This window comes from Odontesthes bonariensis, chromosome 22 (genome assembly GCF_027942865.1).
Source record: "Odontesthes bonariensis isolate fOdoBon6 chromosome 22, fOdoBon6.hap1, whole genome shotgun sequence".
In the NCBI taxonomy this organism is placed as follows: domain Eukaryota; kingdom Metazoa; phylum Chordata; class Actinopteri; order Atheriniformes; family Atherinopsidae; genus Odontesthes; species Odontesthes bonariensis.
In genome coordinates, this window is record NC_134527.1 from 12911766 (window position 1) to 12939517 (window position 27752).

The window sequence follows — 27752 nt, forward strand, 5'->3', positions numbered from 1 at the left end:
ATGCGATAATGTGGCTTGAATTAATGAAGCCTGTGCTCATTCACTGGACTCTACACATAGAGAAAAAAGACAAGCTTCCGTCTCAAGAAGGTGGGAGGTGTCACGTGGCGCGTGGCTCACGCCAATCAGGAGTAAGTGCGCATTGCGATCCTGTGCAGAGGGATTGTTTTATTGAAGGACTGGTCGAGATCAATGAGAGCGTTGAGCTGTCCACGGTGCTGAAAGTTAGGTCTTGATTGGCTGACTTTCAGGGTCTCGAACAGCTCCTCTTTCATTGATCTTGTCCAAAACGTCACATTTGAACACATAGGTATGACGCTACATGTGTCTTTTAAAACTCCTCTGCCCCGCTGTCCATACTCCTTTAGTTGTTGTTTGTTTCCACAGATGACGCTTGCTTTACACATACAGTAGCCTACTGTGCATACTGTAAGATAGACGGCTTTACGATTTCACTGCGGCTGATGGAATGAAAGCCCTGTAAGCAAAGTGAGCAGCTCAGGCTAAAACCCACCACAAATACGAAAAATAAATAAATAAATCATAACTCCAATATAACTTAACAGCCCGGAGACTAAATTTGTTGCTGCGGCAACTCCAAGGCGCGAGGATGATTGGGTTTCGGGTTTTGCTTTATGCCTCCGCAGCCGCTCAATCTCGGGTATTTGGCTGTATTTCCTCAGTGTGACATGACTCTTCTACTCCATTAATAACGCAGCCACCAGCGGTCACATCAATCTGCAGCTGCAGACACGGGTCCTGGCCATATAGGTGCTACAGGCCTACACTGTCACGCGGTCAGCGGCCAGTGAGCTGAATGGAATCAGCACCTTGTATATCAGGGCTGACAGCAAGCTACGTGTGTTTCTTATGAAGCCAATAAATGGGAAATCAATTGGGAATTTATGGGTAGGCTTGGCGAATGGCTGCCGTGTGCGAAAAGCTAAATTACATCCGTGGAGAATGGCAGTATTTTACAGGTCAGAGGTGTATTGATGAAGTGACATTTGGGACCTGTGAAAAGGAGGAAATACACCCATGTGTTTGAATTTTTTTCCTTATCTTCTGAAAGAGATTCGTCTCTCTCGAAATGTACGAGAAGAATCGAAAAGCACTAATTCGGTAGTTTATGTTGATCCCGATCAATTGAGGCAGGGCTTCACGTTCCATGGTTGCAACCTTTTCATGACGTCGAGCCAGTTGTTTTGGTCCCCTCTGCCCAATCGGAGGCTCCTCTCACCTTCTACCGAAGCCGAAATGGATCTATTCATGCAGCGGCTCTGTCCCCCTGTAAGGACCATAACGCCCTTTGTAGGGGGCTCTGTGGTACCCGAGTGCTGCTTTAAACAGCAGCACTGACATGGAAACCCCCTTACAGCTGCAGAACGATTTCTTTCCAGAGCAGCAGTTCCAGCACTGTAAGTACCAGCACTACTGCGGGCGGGAGGATCGGCTCGGCAAGCAGCACGACCAATGCTGCACCTGCAAGAGCTGCACCTGTGATGCGAGAAAAAGCCTCGTCTTTCGCGGGACGTCGCCGACCACTGTGGGAACTTTGAGGACACCTTCGGAAACGTCTTCGAGACAAGGCTGTCAGTACAGTGTCTGCGAGTTCACACCTTCTAGTCATGGTAGTTCATCCAGACATCATCATCCTCACCATCAGCATCAGCATTGCCGCGATCGGCAGCGGGGCAGCCTGGGCAGCAGCCACAGAGACAGTAACTCCTACAATGAAATAGCCATGAGCAGCTGCAGATACAACGGCGGCGTAATGCGGCCGCTGAGCAACTTGAGCTCGTCCCGCAGAAACATACACGAGTTTGATTCCGAGTCTCAGCCATTGCAGCCCATCTCAGCCGCAGATGCGTCGGACACTTTGGTATCCAAACCGGAGAATAATTCCACCACCCTGATGCCTTACGCATCGGGAGACGGTGGAGGAGGCTGCGGCCACAGCAGTGGTAAATCGGGGAAAAAGAAGAACCAGAACATTGGGGAAAAGCTGGGGCACAGGAGGGCCCTGTTTGAAAAAAGAAAGCGGCTCAGCGACTATGCTTTAATCTTTGGGATGTTTGGAATCGTTGTTATGGTTATAGAGACTGAACTCTCATGGGGAGCCTATGGAAAGGTGCGTATTTGCTCAAAGTCTGTGTCTTGCAGTCCCATCCAGACTAGAGTTAATTTAGAGGCTCTCCTGCTCTCTGCCTGACGGAGCATGTCTTTTACATTAGACAACTTCTTCTAAAAGTGTGGAGAAGAATCATCCACTTTAGCGTTAGAAGTCTGGGCTCTCTGCACCGGGCAGCGTCCCAAATAGTCTAGCCTGTCCTAAAAAAAATGCAGGCCAAAAGGCCCACTGCTGTCCAACCATGAAGGAGAACCCCAATGATTTTGATAACAAGCTGCAGTGTCAGAGTTAGTTACAGTGTACTTTAACATGCAGATCTATTTGTCACTCAGGTTAGTTCACCATGAAAGAGTATGATTTTGTTTCATGATGTTTTGTCTTGTATGTTTTTTTTTTGTTCTTGCTCTTTTGCAGGAATCCCTGTATTCATTAGCTCTAAAATGCCTCATAAGCCTTTCTACAATCATTCTCCTGGGGCTGATTATCATATACCATGCAAGAGAGATACAGGTAACGTTGAAACCCTTATTATTGTCTTATTCCTTTTGTCAAGATTATAACAGCAAACGTGTTTTATTTGAAAATGTTTCTTCTAGTTTTAAATGGCGTGCCACAATTTACCAGAGCCCAGGAACCAGAAAGCAAGTGTTAACTTGAAGTATTTTAGGTTTCAAATAAAAAAAAAAATAAATAAAAATGCAATGCACTGACTCTATCTGGATAAAAATTCTGAGAAACATCAAGTTTCAACAACTTTACAGGCCCTAGAAATAAAAGTATGTTTGTTTTCCAAACTATTCAGTTTACTAAATATTAGCATCAGTAAACCTGCCTAATAGAGTGGTAATAAGGTTTCTTGCACTCCAAACTAAAAGGCACATCATGCACAAGATTTAACAACTCCTCATGGGGCTCAGCAGCTGACCGATCATCAAACTCTCCTGAGACGTTCCAAGACAACACTTTGGTGACCTTGCCTTGGAATGTTGTTGCATTACTTGCAGCTCTTGCTGCGCTTCAGCACTCGTGTCTTCATTGTGTGGCGGCAAAATTAATGGTGCGACTTTCTGCAGGGTGGACATACACTGCCATCCTTTTCTCTTTCTAATCAGTTCAATTGAAAAAAAAAAAAACCTGACTTGAAAAGAAATACAACTCTAGCATTTTCTTGACAATGATATGACAGCATATTTAATCAAACTAATGGATTTTCTTATGTTTAAACAAAATGGTCATTTCTGAAATGTCTTCATCTAAACTCTTTTAAAGCTGATCCAGCTGTTTTAATCTGCTCTTTACTTTGTGTACTTGGAGAAGTGGAATTAAATTTTTGTGAAACAAAATCTTACACACTTAGATAAAAGGATTAGGGCTCCTATCTCTTGGATTTGAAGATGCGTTATCTGTAGTGTTCATCATTCTTGTTGGTATATTTAGTAGTTGCAGGTCTCAAGAGAGACTCAGTCATTGCGACGTGTCACTTCTTTCAGATCTCATCAGTTGTAAACCTTTATACGGGATGATAGCAAAGCACAGACATCATTACCATATTTCATCGCACAACAAAAGCTTTCCCTTGCACACAGGTCCCAGTAGCTCATAATAAAATAGAAAGCAAACTGGAATTTGCATAGTATTAAATCCATTCATTCTCCCTTTGAATCTGCTAATTTTACTCAAATACTGCGTGATTCACTAAATCCAGAGCTTCATCTTGGTTTTCTTGTGCGGATGTAAAATAATCTAACAATTTAGTTGTGATGTAGAGCCCTTTTAGTGAGAATAACAGCACTGTGTTAAATTAGTTCTGCCTCAGTCATGCATTCATCAGTTTGCTTGGGCAAAAAATTGTGCTACATATGTTTTGCCCTTGTAATGATACAACAGTGCATCTCTGTTTCCGTACAAATGTGAAATTGATGAGTTTTTAAAAATGTAATCTCTTTTTCTTGCACGTTGAAAATGGCTTCAAAGCCCAATTGCTTCCACCATTGCAGGCAAGCTCAAATGCTCATTTTAGCTCTGAATCAAGCTCTTCTATCCATTCCTTTATTGTCAGCCACTGCATATGTACCTCACAGGAAGGCTGCTCAAACCTCTTTGATCCAGGCTCTTCTGACACTCACGTCAATATCCAGAGCATGTTTCGTACTAGATAGCTCTCTCTTCAGGATAAAGAGGTTTCTTCATATGCTGACCTAGAAAACTTTATTACAGCAGTTGTTTGTCTCAGAGCTATTTACTGCAGTTCACTTTCCACCACCTATCCCGAATGACTCAACTCTCAGGTGAATCAGGAAACATTAACACGTTGTCACAGTCTTTTACACTATTGCTTTTGTCTACATCTTGAAGATGTACAAGATGATAGTAACCTCTGTCCTTCAAATCATCAACGCCCCCAGGAAGTAACTATCAACCAGTTCCAGAAACTGCCCCAGTCTTACTATTTAAGTCCATCTCGCAGTGTTTTCACAGCAGCTTCCACCACACCAGCTGCTCCTTTTCTTCCCCGCCTCAGGGTACTTTGTGCTTGTTGCTAGTCTGTCATTATTGGGTTCCCAGAGACTGACATATGTGCTGGCACACACACTCACACACACAAACGACAGCACGGATGAGTTCATTCCAAATCCATCTTGCTAATGACACACACGCAAACAAAGAATCACTGATGTGTGTGTTTCCTTCTTGTTTTCTCAGCGCTTCTGTCTCTTGTTACTTCCTGCAAAACATATGATAAACTGTATGGTTGAAAGCATTTGATTAATGGGGAAAAAAAGTTTTATCTCATCTGTTAGCAATTTGAAGTTGGATCGAGTAAAATGAGCACAGTCCAGAATTAACTCTTCAAAATGAAATTCATGTTATTTAGCACTTAAAGGATAAGACCGGTTTTTTTACATTGGGCCCTTGATTTCACATTATAACATGATGTTCTACTCACCCCTGCTTGTTGTTGAACATTTGGAGCTGTTCCGAAGATATTCGAGAGGCGTCTGGCTGCTCTCTTGAGATATTCGGCCATGAAACGGTTTCCTATGGGCAAGCTTATACAGGCACAAACTATGCTGTTTATAATTTATTAATTACTCTACATTAGCACTGATAACGTGGAGGTGCGTCGCTTACTTAAAAAAATCCGGGTTATTGTAATTTAGATTTTTTTTGTCGTAAAGTGGGTGTTACTGACGTCCTCGTCGTGCTACTGCCACAGACAGCCCACAGACCTGCTGCCTATTTATTCATTCGGCTAAAATTCAAAATTAGTAACCTGGATTTTTTTAAGTAAGCGACGCACCTCCACGTTATCAGTGCTAGTGTACAGTAATTAATAAATTATAAACAGCATAGTTTGTGCCTGTATAAGCTTGCCCATAGGAAACCGTTTCATGGCCGAATATCTCAAGAGAGCAGCCAGACGCCTCGCGAATATCTTCGGAACAGCTCCAAATGACCAACAACAAGCAGGGGTGAGTAGAACATCATGTTATAATGTGAAATCAAGGGCCCAATGTCAAAAAACCGGTCTTATCCTTTAATGAAGGCTTGATTGTAACTCCTTATGAGAGAGAGTTTGACTTCCAATTCCTTTCTTTCTTTCTTTCTTTTTTTTGTCAGTGCAATAGAGCAGCAGTACCAGTCAAAAGTCAGTGAGTGACAGAAAAATAATGATGGTCAGATCGAGAGAAGCGAAGCAGAAAACCTTACTTTTATTCATGAGGGTTAAGCTTCTGAAATGTTGTATCCTATATGTCCAAGTATGCAGATTTTCAATCATATATTATTATCATGTCAACTAAAGCTATTTATTTTCATAGTTGAACAACACTTTTTTCAACGCGTTTTTTAAAATTTAAAAATAAAAAATTCTAAGTGACTGTTAACAGTAACAGTTTGCACAGGAATTACAATGCTCCCAGTGACTGGCGCTGATTGGCAGCAGTGGGAAAAGATCTGGCCCTTAATTTGACTGAAAAATGAGTATTATTGTTATTAATGTAAAAACTCCTTTAAATGTAAAGGTCCTGCAAAGAAAATCCCAATTAAGTTTATACAGAGGTAAAATTTAAAAAAAAAAATGCAAAGTTCTCAATGCAGAGAAACTGCCCCAGTAAATGTAATTTTATGCTGTGTTAAAAATAATTTTTAGCAAATGAATTGGTTACCTGTTAATATTTTGCCAATAAATCACAGCTTTTGAGAGAATATAACAATGAGACGGCAAGCATTTCATAAAACATTCCAGCCCATATAAACTAGCACACATACAATTTCGCCTCCTTAAACATGAATCTGCAGACACAGCAACATTACATTTACTGTCATTCAGTTTGATATGATGTTGCCTTCTCCCAACCCAGACTCATTTCTGTTTAGGCTCTCCAAAAACCTAACGTGCTTGCAGTGTTGCAAAATGGACTGCAGCTTCTGAAGTGCACTTTTTTCACTCCTGCAGTAAAATAGATTATGCATGCACATTCATGTGTACTCACAGATGCCTGTCAGATGTAGAGGCATAAGTCAGGATGATGAAATGTTTCTCCACCATTTCCAGCCCTCCTAAAACCAATTTCCTTGTCGTGCTCTGTGAAGACCATGGCCACTAATTTTTACAGGGTTTCACAACACAAAGTTTTTCTCCCAGAGTGACTGAACATTCAAAACTGGCTCATTTTAATTGTTTAGAGTTACTTCTGTTGTGCTGCACTGGCAGTGATGGGTGACCTACTGAGCCAAGTGTAGAAACAAAGCAAGGCAATGCGTACTTGTTATGCTGAACGGCCTTAAATCGATCCCATTCAGTGTCTGCTACGGGAAAATTACATAGATATTTAACACCCTCTTTTTATGGACAGTAAGTGTTGTTCAGCAATTAAAAGCAGTATTTTTTTGTACCTCCTCTTTTAAGGTTGTTGAAAGCTTTCTTGACAGCTTGCCACTCAAGCAATTTCATGACGCTGAAATGAGTTTCTTGAGCTGGAAAGCAGCAACTTGATGCACAGCACGAGTAGAAAAAGAAAGGTTACGCTCTGTCGCTCTTTCCGAACTTTGATTTGTCATTGTCAAAGCTTTATATGCACTCAGAGCTGGGAGTCTCTTCTGGCTTTGAGGCAGTTGTTGTGCTCAATCTTGTCCCAAGCAGAAACAAACTGACATTTAAGTGTTCTCTTTTTCTCACATCAAAGGCTCTTTGCTGAGGGGCATTTGTGTTAAGGACGTTGCCGCGTCTCTCCACCTTGTGATGACAGTTCTGCTGAGTTTTCTTAAATGAATGCAAAACGCTTTTGGAGGCTGCTCTGTCTTTGATTAAAGTCAGTGCTGATGTTTCACGGTCGCATGATATTACATTTTACAATCAGAGGAAAAGATAGTACAACAAAGCATCCAAACTTGTGCCAGCAAATCCCGCCAAAGCTGAACTTGGCTGCGCTTCTCGGATTGCCCCTGAGTGCAGTGTACGTGTCAGAGATATGGTGCAACTGCAGGAGACACTCTGCATTCTCAGAGGAAAATCTGTCCCCTACCTGAGACTCCAGACTGGAGTCAGATAACAACCACTGGCTGGTGACCTCAGTGTTTTCACTGAACATACAGGCTTTCAGGGGCAGAGATATCCAGCCTCCCAAAGAGCTGAGAATGCTAAAGATTATTTATTGATGGTATTTACGAGTTTGTGCCCTGCATGTGACTTTAAACATTCAGATGATTTTAGATTATTAATGTGTGCAACTTGCCTGCAACCACAGCACTTTTAAAGATGGGAAGATTTGTATTGGCTTTAAATTTGGCTTTGAGACATAGAAAAAATGCATATGCAAATTTGAGACTTAATCTCCGAAACAAAAGCAAACTGAATCTGCTGCAGCCTCAGATTTACTAAGCAAAGTGGCCTCTTAGTGGTTCACTTTGATATCATAAATAAAGCATTGCAAGAATGTCTAATTGGACTGAGCCTCTTAACCTAATTCACTAATTAGATTGAGTGATTTCATTCTCAGTGACAAGATATATGTTCCCATCTCCACATTACACAGATTAAATATTGAGCTGCACTCCATTAGATATATTGGGGGTAGTGAAACCAGTAACTAACCCAGCTAGCATTGTAGGTGAGCTCCTCTGAGACTACTCAGTGTGTGTGTGTACATGCAGGGAATAAGCTTAAGACATATTCAGCTGTACCGCCTCTCAACCTGACATGAATAAACCTTTCTAATGATGAGAAAGGGGCATGCACTCCAAGTGATTAGACTGCATTTGGAGTCCATCAGAAAACAAGCTGAATGTTCAAAAAAAGCCTGGGGTGCCTGGATCTGTTCTTATTAAGAAACAGTGACTGTATTAGCTGTCTGTCCTATAAACTTTGTATCGTGCAAAGCTCTTGCACTTTATTGTCGTTGCGAGGGTGTGATTTTTGGAAAGGGAGATCATTTTGAACAGTATTTACTTCTCCAATGAGCTAATTGAGAGTTAACACTTAAAGGTTGGCAAGCATCATCTAATACATAAACATGTGCAGATTTGTCTGTGCATGTTCAGTTAGCAAAAACGGTATTAAATTTCAATAAAACAAAAACAAGGATAAAGATAATTTGTTCTGTCACACAATTACAACTGTCCTATTTCAACTATTGGCTGTGCTGAAAGCAGAGACATTTTTACTTCCTGTCTTAAGTCAGTTAGGTTTAAGCAAATTTAAAAAAGACACTTTCTACCTAAAATGCAATAATAGCATAGGATTTCTACTCCACAACATCCCTTTTAACAGACCACCTGGAATGGTAGCAGGTTGGTTTGACAGAAAAAGGATCGCTCCTAAACACTGCACAGACCGTAGAGAGGAAACTTGTTCCAGCATCTAATTTCAGCATAGTGCACGCCTCCACCACATCATACGGTGTCAAGAAGTTTTGCTTTTTGAATGTATTACTGCTGCACCAGCCTACCTTTACAAACTCTCAAAACTAATGCCCCCATCAGCCTCTCACAGTGACTCCAAAAACAAGTCAATTTCCATAGGCACCCATGTTAAAATACTCAACTTAATTGTTCATGACAAGCCTATGGGAATTAATTCTAATTCACCAAGTTAAACTATGTCAAAACTGAATGTTATAGATATTTAAGGGTGTGAGCAGTCTAAATGACACCTGAGTGCTCTGGTTGTTAATGAGCATGCATGGTGTCTGGGTTCTTAGTCAGATCCCTTCCTGGCTTCAAAAACTCAAAATGCTGAATGCGAAACTTGACATCAGAATGAGCATTCACAAACCAGTGGGGGATTACCTGCTGAATGCATCCATCTTTTATATACTGTCTGTAGTTAGCCTGCAAAAACGCTAAAATAAGATGGTGAGCGTGATGGTCTGCCATGCTGCGACTGTAAAATGTTTGTATCAGATGTTTCTTGACACCATGTATACATATAATCTCATTGTTTATTCCGTGGAGTCATATAGTGATGCTTTTTCAGTAACTTTCATGGTGTTTAGAAAGGCTGTATAATATGCAAAACCACATTCTTTTCCTGACCCTCACCAGTTAGTTTTGTTGCCTAAATCAAACTAAACCTGCTTAACACAGTAACACAAGAAGTCCTCCAACCTAAAGCACCATTTTCAACCCATACAAGTGTTTGTGAAATGACGCTGACGAGCATTTTAGCTTTGAAAGTCACTGTAATAATTATTTTTTTAGTGATTTAGTGATTTCTCCTTGTAACTGTTTAAGTGTGTTGATGAAAATGTAATGATTTTATCTGATCAAAACCAATTCATCTGGGATATTTGGAATAATTTGGCCTTCTCGAACCCCTCTTTGTTTTATGTTGTCTTAGAATCTCACTTATCAAAGTGCACTGAGCAGAAGGTCAGTCGTCAGATCTCTGTGGAAAATCTCAGATCTCTTCCAGTGGTTGTCAAACATGTTTTTAACTTTAATTAAGAAGGTTTCATGGATTCATAAAATGTATTTTAAATGATTCATCAAAGATCCTGAAAGTATATTTGAAAATGCCACGGCACTCAATGTCTTTCAGTATAGTTTGAAATGCACAAAGTGAATTTTGGGTTACTTTTTCACTGCAGAAATAGATTCTTCCACGTCTCTGTCATAACTGCCGGTTCTTCTGCTGGCATGGAATATTTCATCCCCTGAGGTAAAGGGCCCTTGAGTATTGTATTTCAGGTCATCCATTAGCATAATTGCTTTTACTCACCAAGTAGGCTTTCCTTATGTAACCTGCCTTTAATGTTTAATCACATTGTTTTGAGGTAACAAACTTCGTAACTGCTTTTGACGGGACCGGTTTGTTGTCTAAAATGTCAAATAAAACGTGGCTTGTGCTGTGTGCAAACAATAGATAAGGGTGCTTTCAGAGCCTTAATTCTTTAAGTAAGAAACCGTAGTCGAGTGCAGTCACAGCTTGTGTTTCCATGTCTACATTACACTCACTTGGGAAGCCAAACAGGGTGAGCTGTGGTTAGAGTTACACACTTCCCTGACAGATGTCAGTTTGTTAAAGCAGCTCAGTGTCACTCATTTAAAATGAACAACTGCCGCTGAAAGTTTAATACGTACATTTCGCTGTGTTTGGGGGAAACTTTGATTGTGGCTTTTAAATAAATGTAAATAAGCTGCAGTGGCTTTGTGGGACAGTTGTACCATTTGTTCTGGGACGTGTTTGTCGTTGCTTGCTCTGTGTTGTTTGTAACGCGACAGCTTGTTTACGGTTTATATTTTTGGTGCAGAAGCCTTTTGCCATGTAATTGTCTCAGAAGCTATAATGAGCAATGCAGTGTTCAGTGAGAGTGTGACAATGGGAAGCAGTTTAAAAGTTGCAGTTTCAAGATGTCTTTGAAGCTGTCAAACTGTGATATGTGGAGCATTAATGTATGTCTGTGAAAGAAGTGGCAGAGCACGGTATTCTAAATTTTTCCACACGCTTTCTTCGTCTTTGAGTTGATCACATTTTATGAGAGGAAGATGACTATTTCAGTAATTCCATTTCTTATCAGAGCTAAATTTATAATCTAGGTCACCAATCCCATTAGCCCCTCAGGAGTAGGACAGTTCTTTACTTCTGTAATGAGAAATCTCAAATTGGACCAAATGGAGGGTTGTTGGAAAATTGCAGAGCCTGGAGTCTGTGCTGAATATTATGAACATTTATTTGTTGGGGTAAATGGCTGTTTTTACTGAAAAATTAAGACGATTACTGTATTTCAGATTTACTGCAAAGGATCTATAAGAAGGTTGCAGAGGGAAGCTCAGATTATTTTTTCAATTAGATTCAATGTATTCATTTTCTATAACTTCTTAATATTATTCAGTGTCGTGGGGGGTAGGCTGGACCCTATCCCAGCTGCCACTGGGCAAGAGGCAGGATAAACCCTACCTAACCTTACCTGCATGTTTTTGCATGGTGATTGTTTTTGGATAGTGGATGTTCTCCCAACTACCAAACTCCACATAGAAAGGCCTAAGCCAGGATTCAAACTAGGAACCCTCTTGTTGTGAGGTGACAAGTGCATGCCACCACATCATATTACAGCCCTCAATTCAATTCAGTTTTACAAATATAAAATCCCAACAAACGTCATCTATAGGCACTTCATTAATACAGTCCAATTCAAGTCAATTATAATCCAGTTCTTGGTGGGCAAACGTCTCCATGAAAACCTAGGAAAATTACCCAAACAACGTTCTCCTAAACATAACCAATAGTTGTTTTTTTTGCCTAAATCTAATTAGATAGCGACTGAAAATTCAAAAAAGAAAAAGAGATGCCACTGAAAATAAACAAGCCTTTAAAAAAACAAAAAAACGATGGTACCACACAGTGCCAAACACTAGAAAGAGCAGGAAGCATGACCAACTAGAAAGAAAATAATGTTGAGAGATGTTGAGACATGTCCTCCAGTGTCATGGGTTGAAAGTCCCCGCCCCCTTCTAAGTCAGTCCAAGTATCAATAACATTTCTTCCTTTGTCATGCCATTAAGTCTGCAATAAAAAAAATATTTTATAGGAAAACGAGGTATGGCGCTACAAAAAAATAAACAAACAAATTAGTGATTAAAATGTGAACATGTTTGGTTTGTTGTCGAAATGAATGTCGTGGGCAGATGTCAACCAGATGCATGGGTTCCGTGTCTTAAACTTAAAGATTTTGATTAAAACAGTCATGATAAGATGAAAGCAATTTTGTTTCTTCTTTTCCACTCACTTGTTATGAAATGCACAAATTCAAATGCAGAATTTACTATGTAATAGTTTAAGATATAGAATGTAAATGAAATCAATCAAACCACTTTTGCTGGGTTAAGAAGCATCTAGATAGAAAATAGCTGGCCAAAAAACATCTTGGTTCTCTCTTTTGTAGCCATCATTGAGGGATTAATATGTTGTGCACTGTGGATCTGTGTTGCTGTATATTGCAACTAGGTTGCAATATATTACAGGTCAGGTTTTGTTTAGGCACATTTTACACTCGACTTGATGTTAAGTACAGCTGAACGCTATAAAAACATTAGCTTGTGAAAAAAACTTAAGACTCGAATGCAAAAAAATTAATTACAACTTGCTTTCCAGCAAAAACAAAAATCTTTGTTGACCTCACACATATGAAAATGTTTGTAAAATCTGTAAATCTTGATGAAAGCTGAGCTGAACGCTGAACTGCACAGTATTGCATTTAGCTATGTTAAGTTTTAAGCTAAACCATTGTACTGTATATGCATATTTTCATTTTACAGCTAGAGAAATCACTGGACATCCCATGATTCATTACCAAGCATATTACGAAGGTTTCATTCGTGCAGTTTTTCTTTTCTATTCTCCTTTTAACAGCCGTCTGCTCTCGTGGCAAAAACAGCCGCAAGGAAATCTCCCTCACACTTGCTGACAGCAGCATTTTGTGAAATATCTACTGCCACTTGTGACGGCCTGCACAGGCAGAGGACCTTGACGTGATTAAGTGCATGGGCCAGGAACAGCTGTGGAGGAATATCAGTGTGGTTTGTCAGAGAGGGGAAGTTAATATGGCTCGATAACATTTAATCTGAAACCCAAACCAGCAAACACTTACCTCCCGTAAGAGGAGTAAGATTGAGACAGTCTGTCCTCAACCATAAGCATGCTCGGGGATCATGTGAAAGAGGAGGTGACAGCAGTGATGGGTTCAGCCAACAGTTCAGGGTGAAGACACTGTGCAGGGAATCTGAGTGAAGCAGTAGATTGGTTTGAGAGTGATGAAGAGGAAAGGATGGGTGAACAAGAAGAGGGAGCAGCAGCGCCAAAGTGACGATGTGAGGAAGCTGCTGTATATGACAGTGGACAGGAAGGAAAAGAGTGATGAGAGCTGTTGAAATCCATTCCCACGCAGGTCCCCAATGGATGAGCCTACCTTCTGTCTGGATTGGCCAGGCAATCATTACCTTATGCTAATGTGGAGCTGGCAGATGTTCTCATCAGAGAAATGCTCTGAACTTGAAAATGTTTACTGAGGGTTATGCTTGATGTAACACTTTTTATTTTGTCTTAAAGCAGCCATATATATATGTTTTTTTGATACAATTTGTGGTTCTTTCTTTCTTTGTTTCTTTCTTTCTTGGTGTAAGCTTGAGATCATGTAGAGCTGTCATAATATCTCATTTTCACAACACCATCATCATGGGCCGAAGCATTAACATTAACGTAATTACACTCAAAATAGAAGGCAGGACAGGTTAAGAAAAGTGTACAAAATCCAGTCTGCATTAAAAAATAGTAGCTGATATCAGATCACAATATTACCATATGTGTATTATCTACACAATTTTGATTTATGGTAGTCATTAGTATTGGAGCATTAAGACACCTATATCATCACATGATTTTTAAAAGAACAGGAGGTCCTTAAAAACCACAACAAACACATTTAAACCTATAAAATGCCTTGCTGCTGTTAGAAAATGCTTTCATAAGATCAAAGGCCTGATGTTTAAGTCTTGTCGCCTTTATCAAATACTCTCGTAGACAATTTCTTGCCCACACGTGTCGTATAAAGTATTTTTCATTCTGTGGGGCTATGTCTCCTCCAAATGGTGTTCTGTGGACATGTCTTCAAGTGATGTGGTTCATACATGACTTTACGACTTGCTCTTAAATGGGTTTTAATGATTTCCTGCAGCTCGCTGTGTCAGCATGATGATCATGTTTCTGCCTTTCACCCTTCATCACCTCACGGGGCGCTTTCCTTGCAGCTTTTCATGGTGGACAACGCAGCTGATGACTGGAGGATAGCCATGACATATGAGCGCATCTTCTTCATCTGCCTGGAGATCCTGGTGTGCGCCATTCACCCCATTCCAGGGAACTACACCTTCACCTGGACTGCACGCTTGGCCTACACCTACGTCCCATCCAAGACGGATGCAGATGTGGACATCATCCTGTCCATCCCCATGTTCCTGCGGCTGTACCTCATCGCTCGAGTCATGCTGCTGCACAGCAAGCTCTTCACCGATGCCTCCTCCCGCAGTATCGGTGCACTCAATAAGATTAACTTTAACACTCGCTTTGTGATGAAGACCCTTATGACCATCTGCCCCGGCACTGTGCTCCTGGTCTTCACCATCTCGCTATGGATCATTGCTGCGTGGACAGTGAGGGCTTGCGAGAGGTGCCTGGATTAGTTTCTCCTGCTATGCTGAGCCTCACTGCATGATAGATGCATAGATAATGAATAAAATAGATAGGTTACACACTTATAAACTCACTCTGTATCCAAGCACAAGATAGAGGGATTTTCACCGCACAGACCTGACAAAATATTTAATGTCACATGTTACATTATGTTAAAACCCCATTATGTTTCTGTCTTCCTTAAAAGGAGAAAAAGTCATTTAGCTGAAGCTTCAGCACATCAGTTCAATTGAGGTTGGTTTATTTTATTTATTTATTACCTATTACAGGTACCATGACAACCAGGATATAACCAGCAACTTTCTTGGAGCCATGTGGTTGATCTCAATCACGTTTCTAACCATTGGATATGGAGATATGGTCCCACACACATACTGTGGAAAAGGAGTCTGTCTCCTAACAGGCATTATGGTGAGTACAGCAGAATGAGTGCATCAAAGTTTCCTTTTTTGTTTATTGATAATTAAAAGTACACATTGTGTATTTATGTCCACTTAGGGTGCTGGCTGCACTGCCTTGGTGGTAGCTGTGGTGGCAAAGAAATTGGAATTAACCAAAGCTGAAAAACATGTCCACAATTTTATGATGGACACCCAGCTAACAAAAAGAGTAGGTGGCTGTTCCAACACTCGTCATCACAGAGTTTTTCCCCTCTCTGCAGCCCTGAATAAATGTCTCTTTATATCTTTTGTACTTGTAGGTGAAAAACACAGCTGCAAATGTTCTCAGGGAGACGTGGCTTATCTACAAGAACACCAAACTGGTGAGGAAGATGGACCACGCTAGAGTCAGGAAGCACCAGAGAAAATTTCTCCAAGCCATTCACCAGTAGGTGCCACGCTCTTCGCTGTAACCTCACCTTTTATTCAGCAGGATGTTCGTTTGATTTACACAAACCTGAAATCTGAATTGTTTGACACCTGTAGCAAATTTATGCGCTCCTAATAAAGGATGTATTTCATAACTAGGTTTCCCCTGATTTTAAACATGTGCTATTGTGCTGGATCTGCATGTAAAATGTACACAGGAACTAAATTTATGGAAATATGATTCCTTAATACATTGAAGGCACATTTACATCAAAAACAGGGTAGGAATTGTCCTTATACGAGACATTTTGAGTAAAACACAGTTTACCTTGAAATATTCTAGAGTTACAGCAGTATCGTATTGATTTTTCTCTCACTGGCCTCATGCTGTCAGATTGACTTTTGCCTGTTGTTTTCTCTGTGAGTCAGATGTCGGGCTGACCTCAAGCCTGGCACATCTGGGTTTGTACTTTTGGTCAGACACTTACCTGTCAGCCATTCTTTCAGTGGGTCCCCAAGGAGCTCCAACTTATTCCAAAACAGTATTGATTTTAGCCTTACCTCATTGTTGTTTTTCCTCACCCTACAGTGCTTACCAGCACTTCTTCTCCATGGCCCCTCTCAGTAAATGCTGGTTTTATCAAGATAAATAACTGCTGGTTATTGTTGGTGATTTTTTTAGTATGTTACTTCATACTGAAGAACATCCTCTTTGCATATGTTTATTTGCTTACCGTGGTTTTACTCATGTATGTGGACCTCTGTGGTCTCTTTTGATTTGTTCATGAATTTCTTTGAACATACATTTGTGTTTTAGAGACATTAGGATTTTCAACTACAAGGAGGGGGAGCACAAATATACTCAAACTACCTGCTGCTCCTGCTACACCCTACATCCATATTAGTGAAGTTCCACAGCATTTTCTCATTGCTGCTTTCTCATGTCACCATGCCCTTGCTGCTGTATTCAGGCAATTTGCAGCAGTGATGACAATGTCTCATGTCCACCTTCTGTTCTCTAGGACAGCCTAATAATGGAAATTGCTCTCAGCTACAGCTTAATCTATAAAGAACCAGATTCAATGGAAAAAAGTCACGTCCAGCTCTGTGTGCCAGATCAGCCACTCAGCTTGTTGTCGGCATTAGCCCATCACACCTTTGTCTTAAAAGGATTTGGTCTTGTTCATGAAGTAGTGTTCACAGACTTTATGTGGAATTTGAAATGACATCTGTAGCCAATGTGTGGGGTGTCATACCCAATTTCTTGATTGAGATTAATTGGAGATGGATCTTGACAAGTAGTGGGTTGTAAAAGGCCTAAGGGTATCTTTGACCTGTCATGAGGCGATTGTAAACATCAAATCAGATATCATCATGCTTGTTTCCTCAAGTCCTCATCAGTCAAAGTAAAGAATGTGAGCTGTAAAGTGTTGTTAAATGGACCCATAGGTGCTTTGGGGCACTGTCTTTGTCTGAGAATGTTACCATGATGGTTTGTCTCTGTGGACTGTCTTTCTCATAGCCAGGATTAGGACCATATGGGAAAACATGAGTGGCAGCATCTACCAGAAAACACTTAAAACACAAAGAAGTGACACATTGGTTGCAGGACAGAATAAGTCAGGAAACCGTGCTGTTACTGTAAAGAGGCGAGGTGACACTTGCCGGGTTTCCATTGTTGCTTTTGAATCACATTTAGAAGATGTGAATAAGACGAGATGAATTACAAAAAGTTGAAATTTAAAAAGCTTTATCAAATTCTTCCCAGATATGACATGATATTTCAGATATTCCCAGAGATTATATACATTCCTGGGGAAGAGCTCTCTTCATTTTCCTCTTGTGGATTCTACCACAGTTTCTGTAGGTTTTTTTTTTTTTTCCTCCAGCTTTGTTTCCAATTAGGACAACCACTTCTTCTGCTCCCCTCTGGCAAAACCAGGAAGCCTAGTTTGTTCACTCCGGACCAGTGAATGGAAACATGTCTGATTCACTTTTCTTTTTTGTGGCTTTTTAAAAGATCTGATTTGCTTCACTAGTGAATGGAAACCTGGCTACTGTGGAGATGAGGGTTACAGCAGCAAGACTTGAGCAAACAGTTTGCCATTTGAATATGTCTACCTAATGTTATAATAATTCATTTGTCTACTTCATGTTTTCTTTTTTTCCTGTTTGTGTCGACAAAATGCAATAGAGCTCGAAAGTAAGTCTTCGCCTTAAATATAGATAGAAACTTGTTGTGTGCATGCTAACGAGAGCTTGTCCTTGAACCCAATGATGTTACTAAAAAAAATTACACTCCCTCATTTGATAAGTGAAATTCATGCCTCGAAAAGGTTGGATTTATTAACTGTTTCACAGAACACAATCATGATGTTGGCAGATTATTTTAAGTTGCCACAAAGGTTATTAGTTGGTTGGTCAGTTTGACAAAAACACACTTCACACAAATGTCAGATTTGAATAATCAGAGCAAACACCTTTTTTTTTGCACACACTACATGTTCCAAACACCTACAAATGCATAACAAGTGAATTTCAATTATCATTGACGGAGGGTGTCTTTCTTTCCATTTCTGCATGGATGTGATGAGACTGACCTTTAATCAGAAAGCCACTGATTAAACTTGAATCAACTGTGTTTTCACATACCGAAGGATGACTGCTAGAGCTCCACACCTGACAGATCTGCCGTAGCACAAGTACATAATTTATGATATTCCTAAAAGTTATAAAGTATACAATGGAGCAATCATGCTCATTCAGATCAGGGCTCAGGGTCATCTTTCGGCGAGTGGAACCATTGTAACGCCTGTTAAAGCATTTGCAGCCTCATTTCCTCCATTTCTCTGCTGGATGACACGGTAGCAGTGATCCAGGCTAGTAAACAGTGCAATAACAAGGACATACAGCTGCCATGCAAGGATAATTAGGAGAATTAGCAACAGACAGTGTTTAAACAATCCTGAGGTATTTTGGATCGGACATTCTACCACACCACAGAAAGGATCCAGCCAGATGTCTTTCAGAAGGTTTTAGGCCATAACAGCTGTGAAATTAAGTGTCCCAGTACAATATTATCATCCCCTTTGGGACCACTGTCCCTTTCCATCCACAAGGTTGAAGTGTGAATCATAGCAGGAAACAGGAAAACTAGTGCGTGTTAGCTCAGAGATCGGTGAACTGAAGAAAGAGGAGAGCGACCCACGAGGAAGAAGGTCAGCCTCCGGGCAATCCCGTTAGCGCCGGAGTGGCAGCAACGGGGACTGCCCGTGTGAAGCTTACATCAAGGAAAAATAGAGGTCAATCAAAATAACTGACATACTCTGCACAAATATTTGGTAAGATATTTATGAAACAAATAAAAATGCCAGCATGCAGCACCAAGTTTCATTTTTATTGTTGCAGAGGAGTAGAAAAGAACAGTTCAGAACTATTTTTCCCATATCTGAACTGTTTGGATCATGACCCCTATTAACCAGTAGCCAAGAGCTTGTTGGTGACTAACAACCAACTGATTCATATCATCCAGCAAAACTGCAAATGCTGATAGGACAGTCATAATAAGAAATTATACACCATGTACGGAAAACATAGACAATAACATGAATGGTGATAAAGGTGAAATCATCCACAGTGCATGGAGCCACATTCAAACAATGAGAACATACATGTTTGTGATCTGCATAGGTGAAAAAGTAATGGTCTCTTACAGCCCTACACAAACATACATTTAATATTATTTTCTCGGAAACAGAGGTTATGTACAAAGAAAGGAAGTCAGGATGTTAAAAAAAATATGGAGCTGCACTAACTGAGATTAGCTTAAAAGATATAGTGAGGCGCTGAAAAGCTTAGCGTAGCTGTTTCCCCCTGATGAATAGCAAGCAGATTTAGAGTGCCCATTCGAAATGAGAAGTGCCTTAGAGGAGTGATTGACTGAGGAAACAAGACAGAATTTAACTGATAGGGCTAGCATGCGTCTTCATTCTGACCTCTAGCTGCCCTGTGCTTCAGCCTCTTCTGAGAGCTATCCGTCTCCAACTGTGCATATTTCTTACAAGGCTCACGTCAACTGCAATACCATTTAACCCTGAATATCTATGATCTTCCTTGACTTTAAAGAAACAACCTCCTTCTTTGTTTCATTCACCACCTTCAATGAAAAATGTGCTACTTTGCACTACTGTATTCTTTATTTGTCTACTCTGTATTAAGCATTTCAGGGCTAAGTTGTCAGGACTTTTTTCCCCCTTGCCTGTAACTTTGCTTTTTTGGCTCCTGTGGCACCCTCTGTTGGTCTAACCGGTCAGCTTCACTCCACATTCGCCTTCAGGAAGCATAAAAGCTATCCTGCATTGCACAAGAATGGGTGCATTTTGCCTAATTAGCAGACTAATGTCATTTTTTGATTTTCATTAATGCTTACACTTGGTTCACACACATCCTAACGATCACTTCACGCTCAAACTGAATTAATACAGATAGTTCAAAGGTTTAATATGGTTATTCAATCCAAATCTGATACGTGGGCACACTTGCCTTGGGATTTAGTTCTTGTGCTCGCTTTAATTTAACAAGCGTAGGCGATTGTCTTAAACATACCTCAAAAGCCTAATTAAACCGGAGATGTGAATTATTTTAGCATGTTGTATGAAGTAGATACGTTTTTTTCAGACTTTGCAGTTAGGGTTTTCGGAGAATAAAAATGGCCCACATTGCTGTTTAATTTATCTGACAAGGTAATCTTACAGGACAAATTAAGCCCTTTATGCCTTCTTTAGCAAGTAATGAACATTTTCAATTAGTTATGCAAAATTAAGTCTCAAATTGTTTTTTTATTTTAAAGTCAATCAGTATCTTGAGGAAAATAATGTAGATATGGGCAGATAGCTGCAATCGAAATATGAAGCATCAAGCCCAGGTTTTTACATCAAACACAGGCTGATGTCTTTGGCCTTTGAGTGGCTAAACCATTTACAAGTATGGAGGAGTTGGTTTCGCCAGAGGATGACTTTAAAGAAACAACAAAGAGCCAACTTTGTTTTTTTGTAACCTCGTCTGTCAAGCAGAAACAGAACTTCACTGCTGTCTGTACACAGCATAAGCACTCATATGAGTCCTCCTCATTCCTTTAACACGGTTGTAAGCGTTGGTTGAGTAGGACGCAGAGCTGATCTCATTTTCCCCAATGTCAGCTCTCCCCCTCTGTGGTCTCCTTTCCACTTGCATGCAGCTCAACCAAACAGACTGACCCCTTGCAATCCCCGATTCACACGTTCTGTGCATGTCCTAGGAGTGCTCTCCTTGTGTATGCCTTGTGTGTGCACAGATCTCAAATTTCTAATAGCTTTGATTCACTGGGTTCTGAATGGTCTTGTGTTCAGATTGAGAAGTGTTAAAATGGAGCAACGCAAGCTGAATGACCAAGCAAACTCACTAGTGGACCTTGCTAAGGTAAGATAGACTGTTACAGTCTACTGCTGTATTCTTAGGTTTGCTTCACTTGTGTGAGTGAATTCAGTGCATGCTATTTCACTTACTGATTCAGTTGTGTTTTCTTATGTAGACAAAGTCTACAGGTGTCAAATAAACAGACAGGCTTTACATCTGTGTGATCAGAGTCAGATTGTTTGAGTATAAAATAACAACCTCTCTTTATTCCACAGTGTACAAATTCCTTTCACCAGGGAATGTCCTCTTGAGAATTACTGAATGAGACTAACACAAAACCCCTTTAACAAAAACCCAGTACAGTTTTTCACTTTGTGCATCCTCTAATGTTTGTCTTCAGATGCACTAAACAGAAGCCGACAAACCTCAGGGAAAGACCAGGCAGTGCGCCAGCCTGACACAGCAGAAACAGTAACCTGAGAAGGGAGACACACTGTGATCTGATGATTCAGCCAGAAATAAAGGCAGAGAAAAAGAGGAGAGAAAGGCAGAGCGCTTTGACATTCAAAAGTACACCACAGTCAGGCTGGATTCAGGCCAGCGTGTCATGAAAGGTATTAGTTAATACTGCCTAATCATCTCAAGCTGTAAAACAGCAGTGAGAGTTGGGGAATGATATTGGAAAGGGTCGCTAATGGCCAGTGCCAATGAGCTCTTTAGCTGTTGTTATAGGAGCCTGCGGCCATGAGAGGGCAGTGTAGCCTGTGGATTCTCAGGCTTTCAGTGGAGGGATGGAGCTGAACATGTGTTTCTTTGGAAGATGCATTGCCACTGCAGTGCTCTGTGGAATTTGTCAGATCACAATGCATCCTCTTAATTTATTATCTCCTTTACAGTCTCTTTTTCCTCCTAAGTGATGCAGTATTTCTTGAATCTGCTTCTTTCTTCACACCATTTTTGTCACTTTTTCCATTTTGACTGAATTACATATCCTGAAATTGCCACTGAAGCTGTTGTTTGAAACTATCTCTGACATTTTTTCCTGCCTTTTTCCCTCATTAGCCTCTCCAGAAGTAGGCTTGTGTTCCCAAATTGTAGTTTTATTTCATGGTTGAAATGTATTCTTGCTCTATGACCATCATTCTCTAAATGTGACATTTGCTCCCTCATGATTTGCTGAGCCTCAATTTATGCCATCTGTTTTTAATGTATTCTTGCCTCACTTCATGATTTACAGATAAACTTGAGTTAGTTCAGCCCCTACATTTAGGACCATGTCTTGCTGCAATAATTTCTAATTCAGAGGAAAAAGAAAAGCATCTTCCTGAGACAGTAATTCCTCAGCATTTGGTTATCCACTCAAAAATGTTCACAGGAAAAAAAATTGATGGATAAATCCATCTAAACTGAACACAGTAAAAATCTTTTCACTGTCAGGCTCACAGTTATTAGTGTTACTTTATTACTCGCTCTTCCACATAAAAAACCTATGCCATCGTTCCTGCTTCAGATCAGAAGAAGGACAAGTGATGGATGGCATCACCTCAAGGCTGCCAGAGATTATTTGTCCTCCACTGTATAATACCTCAGAAACCACCTCCTGGCAGCTTACTCTTACAGTCCACATTAAATGTGACATGGAATTTCGCATCTTCTGTTGGTGATTAAGAAAGACTGAAACTCAGAGATTTGACAAAATAGCAGCAACAGTACGTCTTTTAAAACGTTAAGAGATGGCTGATGCATCAAAAGAGTAGAAAGCATCGTCAGCAGGGACCTTTCTTGTCTCCTCAAGGTCATAGACTAATATGCTTTGTTCTGCAAGGAAACATGAAGCTGTGTAAATCTGCCCTGTTTGGTCAGTTTCAAAGAGAGTGGGAAGGTTCTTGAGGCTGAAACTTGTAGCAATAAAAACAGCTTAGACGGGCGCTCTTATCCTCTTTATAAAGGAGGAATCCTATGTTTTCCGGTTGGACAAAAGTTGTGAAACTTCTACAAATAAAATGGTACCATGATAAAAGTTGAAGGTTTGAAGTTGCTGTTTTAGGTTTTTTTCAACTCTATTTCCAAAAAAAAAAAAAATTTAATAGATAACTTTTTTTTAAAAAGCTATGTAATCGTTTAAAGTTATATTTGCAATTGAAAATCGAACATGTAAAGTGTTGAAACTGAAGAAATATAGAAAAAAAAAATCTTACTTTTAATTTGATGTTGTGAAAATGTTTCACTTTGTAGCATTACCTCCTCTTTTCCCAACTTTGTGAGGGTTCGGGATCCGAGGAGATGAACTGCTCCTCAGTTTCTGTGTTCCAGATACATGGGCCATATGTGGCCATCAGCTGGGGGTGGGGTTGGTATGACATCATGTACTTTGTGGATTTAATTAGTTTTAATGGTAATATGCTCCTCCATTTCATCTGAACATAGCGTTTTAGCTGCTGAACAGTTCGAATTCTCCTTTTTCAAATATTTTTGTTTATTTGTTTGTTTCATTATGTTCAATCACTGAGCCTTCTGTTACAAATTCATACTCCACTTCTATAGTGTTTTTTCCCCTTTCTCTCACAGTTTTCTATTGGCAAGTTTATATAACCTGCATGAAACATTGCAATAAGAACACATGGGGTGATATATCTCATATACCTTTTGTAGTCCATTTTTGGAACAGTTGTAATTTCACCACAGTAAATCAGCATTACAGTGTACTTTAAAGGGGGTCAGAGTCTCAGCGCAGCTTAGTTGCCTTTATCTTAGAAAATTTCTCTTCCCTTTACTTCATGATGTTGCCCATCAAGGTTAAGGAAAAATGTTATGGAATAGATTTAAGAGTCGTAATTTGTTTATTTATGAATTTGAAATAAACATTTGGAATAAATCAAATATGTTTCATTGCGTGCATTCCATGTCATTCCATAAGAGGTCTTTTTTTTCTTTTTCTGACTATTTGACAATATCCTCAGCCTGTCTGGAATGCTCTCTTTAATTCAATTATTTCAATAACCTATTGCTAATTCATTCAGTTTCTTTGGAGATGTTCAACCAGGTGTTTTTTTTTTTTAATTGCACAACTTTTCCACTCTTTTGTCACCTTTGTCTCTATTTTTTAAATTAATTTTCAAAGTAAGTGTACTTTTTCCTTGTAAACGATAAACTGTATAAAGGACATTGACAATAACATCAATAGTTTCAACATTTCTGAGTTTGTCTTTGCACTGTTTTCAATTAGATATTGTCATAAATAAAATGCATGCAGGACATGTGGGAGGCAATCAGGTGAAGAAGAAAACATGAACTTTAATTCAAACGTACAAAATAACAACAAAAGGCAGGGTATTAAGCGGTCCAAACAAACATCGAAACAAGTTTTGCAGGTGAACAACTGGTTGGGGAAAACTGGGCAGTAGTGACTACATACACACACACAGACAATAAGGCACAACTGAGAACAAAGCAATGATTGCAAGGTCTGGGGGGAAAAAATGGCAGTAAATCAAAACAAATCTTGTTTTTGTTAGAACTCTGGAACAAAGGAATAATCACAACTCCAAACATAAATGTAAAACTAGGACAAATATGAGGTTTAAAATGTTTTGCAAATCATTGCATAATTGCTTTATTAAACATAATTTCACAGTGTCCCTGAAACAGGTTTCTAGTTCTGTTTTGTCAGCCATTAAACGGATATCTCAACTCTTAGAAATTTCACACGTTTCAGTTCTGTCTTTATTTTCTGTCCACATGCTCATAGGCGCGCTTAAATACTTTCTATGTGCCGTAATTGTAACCGGCACAATCAAATCTCTTCTGAGAGCAACACAGTTGACACAAACTGTTTTTTTTGTCTGATTAGACCTTGACAGTCTTTAGAAGCAAATTCCCAATCAGGCTCAAAGAGTTGGGTTTATGCAAAAAAAAACGCCTCTGAGGTCTTGGACTTGATTTGTCTAGCTCAGAATTTTGAAATATATTATTTGCTGGAGCTGAACTTTACTTGCATTTTTACATTGTAAAAAAGAATTGTGACGTTTCCCCAAATTTCTTACAATGGAGTCACTATAAGCATGCAATGAACTTCTTTGGGCATGGGAGTATTGTTCAAAAAGGTAAATCAATAATTTTATTGCTTTTTGTGTGCCAGATGTTTTTATCTCTCATGTCACTCTGCAGTGTGAAACCTAGTGTGTTGAGAAAGTGTGTCTTTTTGCAAAAAATCTAAAAGCATCTTCTACTTCCTTTTCCCTTTTTTTCAGATTGAACTTCCAACGCACAGTTATCGAAGTGTTTAAAAAGTCTTTTCATCAACAATCTTGAGTTTTGATTATGCACACTTCCTCTTTTTTTCAGGCTGTCCATCAAAAGTTAACACCCATTTGGAAAATGATTGCATCAAGTGTGTTTCCTGTTTCCTGTTGCAGACTCAGAACATCATGTATGACATGGTATCGGACTTGAATGAGAGAGGCGAGGACATGGAGAAGAGGATTGCCCTGCTGGAGACAAAGCTGGAGACACTACTGAGTAACTTGCAAGCTCTGCCTGGACTCATCAGCCAGGTCATCAGCCAGCAGCACAGGGACTTCCTGGAGGTGCAGCTCCAGCCTTATGACAAACACAGCCCTGAGCGCTCACAGTCAGTGTCACGAAGGAGGTCGTCCTCAACAGCGCCGCCCACCTCCTCAGAGAGCAGCTAGAGTCCAAGGGAATGCCTCCACCGAAGACTTTTGCCATCATATGGCCAAGTTGCATTTATCGTAAAGCCTTATGGTTTCAATAAGTATTATCCAAATTCTGATGACAGAATCCGAGTTACTGGGGACAATGCATTTTAATGGATAACTTCATGCTGTTATTGTTTTTTATTACCTCAAAAGATGAAGTTATCCTTGCTCGGGTGACATGACCACAAATAATGGCGCTTCCCTCAGTAAAAACTAAAGGCCTACCAATGGGGCTGTGATAAGAACTCTTCTTCATCTCTATGCAGAGGTAGCCAGTAATAGGTGTCAAGGTTACCAGGTGTGAAACTATTGCACTAAAATAGTGCTTCTCACAGACCTTGTGCTTCAGCTGGCTTGATTCAGTTGCCGTGTTCCTCAAAGCAAACTGAGAAACCACCAAGAAATCAGTCAGGGAGCATGTCAGTGACATTGAGGAAAAGCGCTGTGTTTGATGGGGAAGTGACGGGAAAAGGCAGATGAAAATCGTTTCGATATACTGTCACTCAGAGATAACTTAAAAAGCTTGGAATGAGGGAAAAAAAACATATATCTTTTAGGTTAGAAACAGCATCAACTCTAGTGGTTTTCTTTTGCAGAGTGCCCCTATAGAATGACTATTTTTGGGGGCGACACTGCAAATAATTTATTCCTCAAGTCAAACTGAATGCATCAAAACCTGTACTTGCACTTACTTTTGAATTAATGCACTTCAATGCTGACTGACATATGATATAAAGATGCATTACTCATTAAAAGACGAACATGTGAGATGTTTGGGCATGGGTTTATTATTGTCAATTCTCAAGTTGTGGCTAGTGTTGAAGAATCAATTCAAAGCCCTTTTTTTTCCCTCACAAACCCGCATTCACATAGACCCGTATAGGTTTATGAAAATGCACTGAATGGTCATAAATTCAGTAATTACCCTAGTATCTTGCTGTGTCTCACCTCCTGTCCCTCTCTTGTGCTATTTATGCTTGCTGTCAACCCAAATGGGCAACAACAAATGCTGAACAACAACTCTAAACCATATCTACCTTTTGAAACTGAAAAGAAAATGCCTATTTTTATATATTTTCATGAGGACAAGCACACCTCTTACAAGTAAACAAACAACAGCAAGGAGCTATTAAGAGAGAATCAGCAAATCGAGGATATAATTTAAGATATATTGGACTGGAGATAAGATACATAAAGTTGTTCACAAGATTCTTTCCTGAGTATTTAGTGATTTGAAAACTTGTTCCCTTTGGGCATTGATATTAAGTGTATGACCGAAGTTCTTTATGTGACCTGTTTAAGGTTCACAGGGGATGGCATTGGTCAGAAAAGATCTTGTATTCACTCATCAAATCAGCAGCTCTGATCTTGTTCAACCAGCTCATCCACTAATTTATAAGTCAACCAGAAGGTAAACAAAATGGCAGATATACAGTCCACCAATTTTAGCAAACTAGGAACCAATGAGGGAATATAATGTATGCGACTTAAATGATAAACAATAAAAAATACACAATTAGACAGGTCTGTGTGCTTTTTCATTGTGTGAGACGTTGTATCGAATAGGTTAAAAAATGAGTTTGTATGCTACTGCAACACAGATGAGTTGTGTCCAAATTCCCTACAGTTGTGTAAATATCTTTCTTTTTCTAACTGATCATTCAAGATCACAGAAATAGAGGTGTTCCTCTGTGTGTACATTGAGGGCAAATTGTGTCCTGAGCAGTAACTTCAAAACATTCTGATGTTTGTATTTTTATTGATCACAAAGTGTATGATATAATCATTGTACCAAAAATGTCAATCAGCTGATTTTCAACCATAGGCCCTGGACAGAGGCATGTGACAGAGGTACACTTGCAAGTGGCAGCGATAAAAATGACACAAAACCTTTACACTGAGAAAATGCACACAATAAAACACCATACAAAATTGATTGTCTCCTGTACTATTGCTAAACTATTTAAGTACCTATGCAACAATTCTGTATTGGAAGTAAATGTGTTCAAGCT

General features: G+C 39.8%; 1 protein-coding gene across 2 annotated transcripts; it reads left to right on the plus strand.

Annotated features, from left to right (window-relative positions):
* The first annotated feature begins 1146 nt into the window (after positions 1-1146).
* Positions 1147-27655, plus strand: kcnn2 (potassium calcium-activated channel subfamily N member 2). 2 transcript variants are annotated; one of them, XM_075455934.1, is made up of 9 exons: positions 1147-2131; positions 2546-2641; positions 14378-14796; positions 15089-15230; positions 15318-15428; positions 15520-15647; positions 17823-17831; positions 21016-21085; positions 25438-27655. In XM_075455934.1, the coding sequence occupies exons 1-9, from the start codon at positions 1361-1363 to the stop codon at positions 25711-25713; spliced, it is 2022 nt and encodes a 673-aa protein (XP_075312049.1). In that variant the 5' UTR covers positions 1147-1360; the 3' UTR covers positions 25714-27655. The 2 variants fall into 2 exon arrangements, with proteins under 2 accessions (XP_075312049.1, XP_075312048.1); XM_075455933.1 differs by lacking the exons at positions 17823-17831; positions 21016-21085 and having other exon boundaries at positions 25438-25538.
* Positions 27656-27752: the final 97 nt, after the last annotated feature.

Coding starts and splice junctions, on each gene's coding strand:
- kcnn2 (XM_075455934.1), top strand. CDS start 1,361: ATGGAAACCCCCTTACAGCTGCAGAACGATTTCTTTCCAGAGCAGCAG. Junction 15,429..15,519: donor ACACCCAGCTAACAAAAAGA/GTAGGTGGCTGT, acceptor TTGTACTTGTAG/GTGAAAAACACAGCTGCAAA. Junction 21,086..25,437: donor CACTAGTGGACCTTGCTAAG/GTAAGATAGACT, acceptor TTCCTGTTGCAG/ACTCAGAACATCATGTATGA.